At 39.2% G+C, this 12,391-nt stretch overlaps 1 protein-coding gene across 10 annotated transcripts in view; it reads left to right on the top strand.

Annotated features, from left to right (window-relative positions):
- Nucleotides 1-12,391, top strand: part of SLC9A9 (solute carrier family 9 member A9) — a 654,903-nt gene that overhangs the window by 126,028 nt on the left and 516,484 nt on the right. For 9 of the 10 annotated variants that reach the window (XM_077864842.1, XM_077864844.1, XM_077864845.1 and 6 more), the window contains one exon: nucleotides 8,491-8,693. In XM_077864842.1, coding sequence (XP_077720968.1) covers nucleotides 8,491-8,693 — 203 coding nt within the window. Of the gene's footprint in view, nucleotides 1-4,351; nucleotides 4,736-8,490; nucleotides 8,694-12,391 lie in introns of those variants that run through there. The other variant, XM_077864850.1, reaches the window with a different exon arrangement.

Consider the following 12,391-nt stretch of genomic DNA (forward strand, 5'->3'; position numbering starts at 1 on the left):
AGGGCAGATGCTCAAACACTGAGCCACCCAAGTGCCCCTATTTGTTGATCTTCTATGACAGTGCTTCTCATAGCATCAGCATCACCTGAGAAACTTAGAAATGCAAGCATGTGGGCCACAACCCAGACCTACTGAGTAGGAAACTTGGGGCAGCGTCCAGCAATCTGTATTTAACAAATCTTTCAGAGATTTCTAATGCACTAAAGTTTGAGAACTACTTTTCTAGGAAAATAAAGTTGAACATGGTGGTTCCTGCTTTTGTGTCCTTTACTTTCTTCTATCTCTTCTCTTTCTCCATTACCCTCCTATGATGAAAGTGGGTTTGGGAGAAAATCTTCACTTATTAGAGAGTTCCTTACTCCCCTCTGCTCTTTCATTATTTATATTACTTTGTAATGTTTCCTCCTCTGGTCTAAGGAAAAAATAGATTGTTTTGTGTAAGCATTATAAAGTAATGGGGATCCCTGGGTGGCTCAGTGGTTGGGTGCCTGCCTTCGGCCCAGGGCGTGATCCTGGGGTCCCGAGATCGAGTCCCACGTCGGGCTCCCTGCATGGAGCCTGCTTCTCCCTCTGCCTGTGTCTCTGCCTCTCTCTCTCTGTGTCTCTCATGAATAAATAAATAAAGAATCTTTTTTAAAAATCATTATAAAGTAAGAAATCATTTTATTTTAGTCAGTACGTGGCTAGTTAGATATCTCTACCTCTATATTTCTTCTGTAAACTTCCTAAGATGATTGCAAGGAAGGATGGTAGCTATGCATAAGCTGGTGGCTAAGATAATTTCTAGAGAAAAGTTACCTATAATCCTATGTTAGGAACCTCAGAATGCTGTGAAATGTGCGGGATGTGTATGTCTGTGTGTGTGTATGTTGTGTGCATGTGTGTGTGCCTATGTATGCTGTTTGGTGTATACCAAGAATGGGGAAAAACGTTGGACACCCTACCATGATAGAAGATCTGATTGGTTGTTTCTTTCTGTCATTTCCCATATGACCCTAACTTATAGGAAGATAGAACTTTGAATGAGGCATCCTAAGGTGGGACAGGTTCATGGACCCCTTTCCACCTTGGAATATCATGGGATACTCAGACTGGCAGGTGTCCCAGACCTGTTCTGAAACCCTTACAGGATTTTTTTCTTCACCAAAGCAAGATGACAGTGATCCAGCACAGAGCAATAAATTGTGTCCCTTTTAGCAACACCCACAATTTCCTTTAGTCCTTTGAATTTAGAAGATTGGTGGGAGGGCAGAGAAGGAATGGAATCCCTAAATAATCAGAGAACATTGTATATTTTTACTTTCGGTTCTATCTGTGATTAATCTCAGTGTAAAACTGAAGTACTCACAGCAAAATTTAGGCAATACATTTAACATTTGAAATTTCAAACCCATATCATCTCTAAATCACTGTTCTGGTAAAGGTTTTGATAAGATGGGGAGGTACATAACTATTGAGCAAAAAGGTAAAAATTGTGGAGATGACACTTAAAGTCTACTATTTGTGAATACTATCTTGCAGGCAGTTAAATGGTGTCCACTGATTTGGCTTCCTTACAATATTTGTCACACCGTTTCCTTCTTCATTTCCACATTTTTGAATCCCTAATTCATATTTTTTGAATCTGGGTGACTGAAATAGTACCTTAGAGTCTCTGCTTTAAAAAGTCCTAATAGGGGATCCCTGGGTGCCACAGCGGTTTGGCGCCTGCCTTTGGCCCAGGGCGCGATCCTGGAGACCCGGGATCGAAACCCACGTCGGGCTCCCGGTGCATGGAGCCTGCTTCTCCCTCTGCCTGTGTCTCTGCGCCTCTCTCTCTCTCTCTCTGTGACTATCATAAATAAATAAAAATTAAAAAAAGAATCTTTAAAAAAATTAAATAAATAAATAAATAGTCCTAATAATGGTAAACAACCCTTGGGGTTAATTTTACTACTGTCGTCTTAAAATTCCTGTACTCAAATTCCTTTGCTAAATTCTTCCTCAGGAAAATTAGACAAATTCTAATGTTAACTTCCTCTCCATGTCCTCACCGTGTCTTAATTCTTATTTTTCCCTTCACATAATTGTCTCCCAATGGTTTCCTTAGCTAAAAATCACAGTGAATCTTTCTCCCAACAAGAAGGTCTTTCTCAAGACCTTCTTGTCAACCATCTCTCCTTCTTGAATACCCTCTCTGTTTCTCAGCTGTGGGGCCCCTTGATCTCAGCTACCCTAGTCAGCCATCCCAAACTGCTTGATGTGCCTGATTAGCACCATGCTCACTGATTTCTGAATGCTTCTTTCTGGAAAGTCCTTGCCCTCTACTCTACCTGGAGAATGCCTACATATCCTTAGAACCTCCTATGTGAGGCCTTCCCTAACACTTTGGGGAGTGGAGTTTTAGTCTCTCCTTTAGGGTTCCTTAGGACTTTGTACATTTACTTGTTTAAAAAATAGCTTACATATATGAGGATGCATTCAGTTGCTAATAACAGAAACCTTGACTGAAACAGACTTAAGCAATAAAGACATTTATTATCTCCCCTAACTAAAACTCTGGAGAATAGTCTTCAGGGCTGATTAATTCAGCAGCCCGTTTTGTCGTCAAAGACTCAGGTTCTTTCCTTTTCTTTGCTCTGCTATTCCTACTGCTGACTTAAAATCACATGAGGAGTAAGATGAATATGGAAGTTCCTGGTATCCTAACCAGGCCCAATAATATCCTGAGGAAGAAGAGAGCTCATCACTCTCTATCTCTCTCTTTTAGGATGTCAAAGCTTTTCTAAAAAGCTCACTAAGCAGCTTCCCTTCATTTTTTATTGACTAGAATAGAGTCCTATGCCATTCTAGTACCAATTATCAGCAAGGGGAATGGAGATACCCTTGGAGCGGAGGGAGAGGTCAACTTACCCTCAGTACATAGCTGTGTGAAGAGAGGTGGACAGCTGAAGAAATCAGGGCTTTGTTGGGAAAAGAGGGGGAGACGGATGCTGGGTTGGCAATCAACAGTGTCTGATACACTAATCAAGTTGATATATAATATATAGGATCAAGATTCATTTTCTTGTTTTAATAAGGGGCAATGCTCCATTTATCTAGGGTTATTCTTGGTAGCCACTCAATGCATGCAGAATGAAAGAACTACAAAACTCATTTCTTCTTTAGTCTTCACATATTAATAACTACATGCATTTGCTTTAGGCTTCTAAATTCTCTCTGATATCATGCTGCATTTAAATATGTACCCATGGACTAGTCTGATTAGATGCATATATATAGATGGGTTTGTTGCATTGTGCTCCAGGGGAGCATCTGGAATCATATAGAAAAAGAGTCTAAAGGGAGCCTGCTGGAGTGTGCCATGCAGTATGGCAGTGTGTGTGATAGTGTATGAACACAATCATGGATCGAACAGAGCCAGAGAGATTTTAACACTTTGTGTTTTCAAAATCATTCTGTAATCTGTTTATTATATATAAATATAATAATTATATATAAAAGTAAATCCCCATCTATATTCCTCTAAGAAAAACCCCTTTAGGGAAATGCTTCAGCATCATATAGAATGACTGTCAATAAGATGCAGGGGGATTGGAGATGAAAAATAGCCTTAATAGAAGAAGACACAGGAAATACTTGTACCTTTTTATTTCTGAGAATCATGATCACAGGATTGGGCAAGAGGAAAAGGCCTAGTAGGATTAAAATATTTTAATATTTTACAGTCAGGACCATATTTTTTCATTTTTATAATTCTCCCAAGTCTTAGAGCAATGCCTTGTGTGTCTGTGGCACGAAAGCACAATGAGGGAGGGAGTGGAGTTTTCTTATATTTTCAATGTGGAGAATGAAGCGAAAACCAGTTCAGAGAGACAAGGCTCATATTTCTAAATGTTTCTCTATTGCGTCCCATTAGGCACTTTTTCCTCCCTTCATCTCTCCTTTCTTCTCCTACCAACATCATATCCATGCCTGTTCGACATCTGTTATGGGTGTTATATTGCAAGCTCTGCAAGGAAAGGAACATCACAGCATTCAGTGTGATGTCCCTTACATTTGACATTTTGAAATTTTGGTCACTGACCAACTACATAAACTTGGAGGATCCTTTTCTTCTTGACTGCAAGGGAGTTTGTGGGCTTAGAGAAAGTTGGGTTACAATTCTGCCTAAAGTGTAGCTTTTCTCAAGGAAAAAGAGAGGAAGAATAGCACAGAGCCTGTCCTAAACAGTTTCATTGTCTCGTGGGGGAGACAAAGCCAAGGTCTGCAAAGCAATGCTGAATGAACAATGTAAGCCTTTATAAAATTGGGCCATAAAGGGTGTGGTTTAAGCTGTGAATGCTGTGAGAACTCAAAGATGAGGGAACTCATTGAGCACAGGCTGTATCAGAGCATGGGCCCCTCACAGTGGGACTTGAGATGGGATTTGTAGGACTATGAGTGCTTTAGGGATGAGGTATATTGTCCAAACTCCATCCAGGAGCTTGTATACTGATAGGGAGAGGTCAGAGTTCACTAGAGAGCACATCTATACTATTGTCATCCCAGTTGTCCAAATATATCCAAACTTGCAGGGGCAGGGGATGCATCTGGACTAGTTTTGCTTGGAGAAGGTGATGCCACCAGCTGACTAGGGAGCAGAGCTTAGGGAAATGTCATGCTTGTGAGAATATAACCTAGAACCAGGCCTGTGCATATGTGCTCCATGGCGTTGCTTTGCTGGGACGAGCTGCCTCTTTTTTCTCCTGGGAAGGTAAGGTCAGGGCTTTGTGGCTTACCACTGGGATTGGTGGTTTGTGTCCATAAACTGTGGCAGCCGGTCTCTTTCCTTCTGTGTATAGGTGGCCAGTGCTTTCTTTATCCTACACCTTTGTGGGGATATACAAACAACCCTTTTCAACAGCATTTTCTTCCTATGAGCACTCCTACTCTGTCACCTGCTTTCAAACAATATTGTGTTGGAGTGCCTTAATTCAACTCCCCCTATTCATTTCAACATATGGCTAAAGCACTGAATGGACGTTTGGCTGTCAGAAGCATCGTCAGGCTCTATGGGCAGGTGTCTGGCCTCGGACATTAAGAATTTTCCAGCTGCTGCTACTGTAGTGGGGTTGCACAAATGGGTGTTTGCATTTATTAACTGAGTACACCGTGCCACTTCAGTTTCCCCACTGGCCATCACACTGTGTCAAGATGTTGCTTCCTCTCAAGACTTGGGGTCAAGGGGAGCAGGACTAGAACCTTTTGTCAAGTGTGTTCATTTGGATCCTCTGAGGAGCAGACACCGGGAAGAGATTAATTGTGTGAAAGATTTCTTGGGGAAACTTTTCTGAGGGAAAATGGGGAGGGTGCTTTTGGATTCTGAGACAGCTGTCAGACTTTGGTATAGCAGCGGCCCCTGTGGAGGGAGGGAGGAGAGGAAGGCTGGGTCGGAAAAGGCTTAGATTATGGCACAATTCCAAGAAAGGTTTAGCAAGGCTGATGAGGTATCCTTAAGCCATGGTGACCCTTCAGAGCAGCCCCACCTCCCTGCCTTGATACCCTTACTGAACTCAGTCATTGACTGGCTTCAGTGAATTCGGTCGTGGACTCCGGAGCACAGTAAGTAGCTGACACCATCGATCAACTGCAGTCCTCAGAGTGGGAGATTTATTTGAGAGATGCCATTACACCTGGTCACCCCTGTTGACAAGCATCTTACTCCATTTAACTCCAGCATGCCTCTTGTTGAAAGCTGGGACCAGAGCTCTTACAAAGGTCCAAGCAGGGCCGTTCAGGTTTTGAGGACTTGTATGAATTTAACCACAAGGGCCCAGGTACTACGCACTCATTATGACAAAAAATTGAGTTCCCTGCTTGGGAATAAACAGTGGACACTTCATGTTAACTTGTTATTACACTGAAAGCATATTGCAAAAATAAGTGGCTCACCTTCTGGGAATTTTGAATGGTATTAGTATAGGTTCTCTCTATTCGGGCCCAATGCAGATAGCGCCTTGTGCTTCCTTTATTTATATCCCACTTAAATAGAAAGCACAGGTCATAGAATCACTCATGGTACCTGCTGAATAACTTAGAAAATGAATCCTTCTTAGCCAAAGAGTATTGGAAAAGTGATGTTCTTCACAGGCACCCTAAACCACTTGCAGCGTAGATAATGTGTTTTCCCTTCTCTTTCCTGATTAGTTTTATTGTAATTGTTTGACATGGCACATGACAGTCTGCCCCCTGTTTGATGGTGCCTTAAGCACTCACGGTGGTTAGGTACCCATCACTTATATTCTCTGCTAACGAAGGTTAGGACACTGTATTTCTCTATTATGGAGGAGTGGGCCAAATACTGAAACTGGAATGAGGTAAAAATATTCTTGAAAGAAATCTGTTTTTATTCTCATCCATCATTCCCTTCAGTTCTCCACATTGTTGCCAAAGTGACAGCTCTTACATAAAAATTTTATTGTTTTATGTTCCTGCCTAAAATATTTCAATAGTTTTAGATTACCATCAAATTAAAAATAAACACTTTATACCATGACTGAGGAACTTCTTTATGACTTGGTCTCTGCCTATAGTCTGCGGTCTAGAGTTTTCAACCTCTCTCTTTCTTTCCATCTCTATGTCTATCTTCGTTATCTCCCTCCATTTATTCTCTTCCTGCACCACTGCTTACTCTCTAAAACCAACGTATTTCTTAAGTCATTCTGTATTTATAGATAATCTTCAGTACGTTATCCTGGTTATAGTTAACACATTAACCCTACAATTTCGGGAACAACACAACAGAAGTTAACTTTTCATTCACATAATAGTCCAATGTAAGGTATTCCTGGTTGGCAGATGGCTTCCCCCCATCTGGTATCTCAAGGACCCAGACTCCTTCAGTCTGGTGGCTCTGTCTCTCTATATGGCTTTGTTTCCTCCCCATCTGACACATCCAAAGCTGTGTTCCAGAAGTGACACCTATCACTTCTGCTTATATTCCATTGGTGAGAACCCAACCAGATACAAGACAATCAGGAAACACAATTTCTGGCTGAGCATCTACGCTCCTGCCAGCTTATGCTACACACTTGTGTGAACAGAAATCCTGGGGATCTTTTAGCTGTCTCTGCTGTTATGTACTGCCACCCACGTGTGCAACCTGGATCCCAACTTACTCCCTGATTCAGCTTATCTGGACAAATCTTACATGACCTTTTAAGATTCATGTAAAGCTTTGCATCATTCAAAGGGCTTTGGACTGTTTTCTCTCTATACTCATATAACACAGAGGGCTTACCAGCTGTCATAGCACATGTCACATTGCATTATAGTTGTTTGCTTAAGGGTTTTCATTTTACAAACTTTAGCTCCTATAGGACTGGGGCTATATTTTTATTTTAAGTCTGGAAATGTCTTGTAAAAAATATGCACCCAACAAATTATTAAATAAATGAAAGGCTATTAGGTGACTGGATTCACAAGAGTGGTAAAACCTTCGACATTTGATGTTTTAAAGACTGAATTGTGGATTTATCCTGAAAAACACATACAGCAGTCCTAATTTTAAATGGAGGAATGTACAGGCTTCTGCGGTTTCTTTGCTATTTATTAATAAATCTATAATATTAGGAGAGTTTACGTTACCAGATTACCATGAACATCCATCCTAACAGTATATAAACCTAAAAGTCAAATTGTTACTTGGGTTTAACTCTTCACTGAAAGGAATGTTCTATCTTTAGAATCCATTTACTACAGATAAACAGAAATTTGATTCAAAGTTGTTTGAAAAATGAAAGAATGTATTGTGTCACATAATAAGAAGTCTAGAAGTAGGGTAGCTCCACAATAGGTTGATCCAGTGGTTTGGTGAAGACGTTAGGACCTAAGTTCTGTCTGTATCTTGGTCCTACCATTCTCAGTATATTGACTGTTTTTGGACTGGGTCCCCTCATCGTCATAAGAAAGCTGCCAACAAAAAATGGGGAAACAAATTGCCTTTTCATATCCCAAAAGAGAAAACAACACTTCTCTCCCAACCATGGTATATATAAGTGCTTCCTTTTAGTTTGATGGCACTGTCTTAGATATGTGCTGATTTGTGGACCAACAACTTTTTGGGAAATTTGATTCCTGACTGATTAGATTACTCAGTATCTGTTATAGAACAAAGGTTTTCTCGAAGCACTTAGTTGGATAGAAGTGGGTAGCTTTTCTTTCTAAAATGTGTGGCTCCATCAGGAAGTGGGTAGCATTTCTTTCTAAAATGTGTGACTCCATTAGGAAGGAAGGGCAAAGGAATATATGCTGGATATTTAAGCAATAATGTCCACACTACAAATATCTTAATACAATCTATTGAACTTAATACAATCTATGGCAGAGTTAACAATTTTCTAAGTCAGGTAATAACATAATCTTTCCTCCTGCCACTTCTACAAGTTCAAAATCATATATTTAAAAGCATCCAATAGTGAGCATTTTAGATTCAGTTCTTCCAATGCAATTGTTTATTCTTTATTCTAGGCCTCATAATGGGATTAATTTTACGATATGCTACGGCACCAACTGATATTGAAAGTGGAACTGTGTATGATTGTGGAAAACTGGCCTTCAGTCCATCAACTCTACTGATTAATATCACTGACCAAGTTTATGAATATAAATACAAGAGAGAAATAAGCCAGCATAACATCAGTCCTCACCAAGGCAATGCGATACTTGAAAAGGTAAGGATTCCATCTGGTCTTATATTTTTGTTTAAAGAATTGAGCCATCGTATGCAACATATTAACACACATGTATATGTCCTTTTTAAACACCACACTATTGCGCCAATTTAGTTGACTAAGGGGATATACTTAATATAATTGTTTATCAAATCATAGATACATCCCATAAAAGATGGTAATACTTCTGACTCTGCCTTTCATGATACTTGTTTCAAGTTTTTTGTTTTTGTTTTTGTGGGTTTTTTTTTTTTAGAAGGAGTGAGCAGGGGAGGGCAGAAGAGAAAGAGAATCTTAAGCAGGCTTCACACCCAGGATGGAGCCCAACTTGGGGCTCGATCCCATGATCCTGAGATCATGACTTGAGCCAAAATCAAGAGTTGGACGCTTAAACCAACTAAGCCACCCAAGTGCCCCTACTTGCTTCAAGGTTTTACATGTGTTCTAAGTATCATTGTATATATTGCCAGCTGGCTACTCAGACCAAATCTCCCTTAAGTCAGAAGAAATACAGAGGGGAGTGAAAAAATCTTCACCTGTAAACCTTGATTTAGGATGACTGACTTTGGGGCACCTGGGTGGCTCAGTAGTTGAGTGTCTGCCTTTGATTCAGGTCATGATCCCAGGGTCCTGGGATCAAATCCCACATTAGGCATCCTGCAGAGAGCCTGCTTCTCCCTCTGCCTATGTCTCTGCCTGTCTCTTATGAATAAATAAATAAAATCTTAAAAAAAAAAAAGGATGACTGGCTTTTGGCTGCCAACACAAAACACTGGCCACTTGGCTATTTATAAATACTTTTTTAAAATGCATTTAAAATAATTTTAATATGAATTTACTCTAGTTCTGACTAGAGCTGGTGTTATCCAGAAATATGTTGGTGTGATGGTACAGAAGAAAAAGAAAACAATGAAAAATTTAAAAATGGAAATATGAAAACAAACGCTAAATATTTCTGATTTTCAGAGACACCTGGGTGGCTTAGCGGTTTAGCGCCTGCCTTCAGCTCAGGTCGTGATCCTGGAGTCCTGGGATTGAGTTCCACATCAGGCTCCCTGCAGGGACCCTGCTTCTCCTTCTGCCTGTGTCTCTGCCTCTCTGTGTGTGTCTCTCATGAGTAAATAAACAAGATCTTTAAAAAAAATGGTTTTATTTTTGCAAATTTTGAACTGCTTCAGTTATTGGAAGGAAGTTTCCCTCTGCTCTCAGAACTCTGGGTCAGAAAACAGAATTCTTTTTTTTTAGATTTATTTATTTATTTTAGAGAGAGAGAAAAGGCAGGGATGGGGCCCTGGATCCCATGACTTTGAGATCTGGAGCTGAGCTGAAACCAAGAGTACAATGTTTAACCGACTAGACCACCCAGGTGACTCAAGATTACCTCTTGGAGTGTGTTATGCATTCTGGATCAGTCATTGGAATAAGCAATAAGTGAAATTGTGTTTAATGATACAAGTACATGCTAAGAACCAGGATCTCATGTGACTCATTCCAGAACATTTTGAGTTAGACCTGAGAGCTTCCTTGATTTTATGGAAGTTTGTTTTATTACTTTCACCCATACAGATTTAGTTTTCTTTTAATATATAGGCATTTGTTTCAATTTTGAGAATTTTGGGGTGGGAGGGGGAAATACTTAGTCTGTAATTTTTCCTCATTCATGATAGATAATTTTTAATGGCACTATTTTCATGTTATCATCCACTAGCATATTTCTAGATTAACTTCCTTCTAGCACTTGATGAAGGCTCAGTAAAGTCAAACTAATTATAATATTAGCCTAAGTCAGACTTAGGAGAGTGAATTGAAGCATGCAAAAAGCAAATTAAATAATGTGTTTCTGAAATAAATAGGAGCAACTTTTAGATTTTTTGCTCTTTTGGATGATTTCTTCCACATGATTCTTTCTGTTCACATGGATAATAGAAACTTATGTATCTTGAAATAAATAATTTTTAAAAGGCTTTGTTGGCAGCATATGACTTTAATTAAAACCACACTCTTCAGTTTACCTCTCTTTAGCACTGGGACATAATTATTTTTTTAAATAATTTTTAAATAATTTTTTAATTTTTTAAAAAGATATATATATCTTTTTTAAAAGATATATATATACATATATATATGTACATCCTCACTCTCTTACCTATTTTTTTAAAAGATTTTATTTATTTATTCATGAGAGACAGAGACAGAGAGAGGCAGAGACACAGGCAGAGGAAGAAGCAGGCTCCATGCAGGGAGCCTGACATAGGACTCGATCCGGGGTCTCCAGGATCAGGCCCTGGGCTGAAGGCAGTGCTAAACCACTGAGCCACCAGGCTGCCCTCTCTTACCTACTTTTATCTACATTTCTAAGCAATACTGTTTTACCAAACAAGTTGACACCCAACTGATAGCTGATAACTGTCTCTTTTACTATAACAATTTTTTTCTAGCTGGATTGCCAATAACTGATCAGAAATTTTGTTACTGTGTTGTTGACATATTGATTCCTTTATATCAGCAGCCAAACTCCAGTGTTTGCTTTTGAAAAACTAAGGCAAGAGTTAGAAAAAATGTCCAGGTTGCTGGGGCCTTCTTTGTTCTTTAATTGGGTGTTATGAATTCTATACATAAAAAGTTTAATTGACCTTGAATGGTTCAAGTATTTTCTAGATTAATGTCTAAATCATGTGACTCATTTGTCGTAATTAGCATTTGTCCCTCAAGGTAGCCAAGATTGGCGATAGGCAACTCAGTACCCAGAGTAAACCCTTCCCTCGTTACTGGTGGGGAAAGAGGCATCCACTGGTACACTTATCATATTAGATGACTTAAAGTGGAAAGAACTTTGTTATCAATGGCCAGAGTATATTTTAATGTACATTTGTTTCTTATGTGCTAGTGTTGGGGGGGGTGCTAGTTAGTCTACGAAAATAAAAAACCCACAGTCTCTTTCTTACTAGGAATTCGCCACTGCACTCAACTATTCATATCAATCAATTATTCAACCAATCTATCTCAGATGCAAAAGCATTCCAAAAAAAGGTTCATTCATTGGATGCCTTATAAGGAAGCAACATGGTGTAATGGGAAAAAAATTCAGGACCAGATAGATTTTCTCAATATCCTTAGTAAGTTCCTTGAACTCCAACTTTCTTATTTGTAGAGTGGGGAGATTACAACTATTTTGTAGGGTTGTTTTAATGTTTAAATGAGATGATGTATCTGATGAGTCTGGATACCACTAGACCCTTTACATTGTACTACTATTACTGTCTCTGTTATTATTACTGCTGCCAATTCTACTACCACCAGCAGTACCGTCACCACTGCACTACCTCTAACACCAATGCTATCATTGATTGCTATTACAAGGTAATGTTTAAATGCTTAGCAAATGCCAGGGATTAAGGAAATGTGTGGTTTTTTTCATTCCTTTAACATTTCTTGGGGAGAAAAGATCAATATATAATATATACCTGTATATAACTCAGTTCTAAATTATATCACATAGATTGTGAGGACTGTAAAATTCCATATGCCAAGCTTGTTTCATTCATGCTCAGTACATATAGAAGTGTAGAAAAGAAAAAAATAGTTTCACTTAGAGATTTAAAAAAATGATATTTTCCTATACATTGTGAACAACTGATGATCTCAAAACAACCTTCTGGGAAAATAAAACTAAGTGGTATTTCTTTGTATTTATTTTG

This window comes from Canis aureus, chromosome 22 (genome assembly GCF_053574225.1).
Source record: "Canis aureus isolate CA01 chromosome 22, VMU_Caureus_v.1.0, whole genome shotgun sequence".
Taxonomy (NCBI): domain Eukaryota; kingdom Metazoa; phylum Chordata; class Mammalia; order Carnivora; family Canidae; genus Canis; species Canis aureus.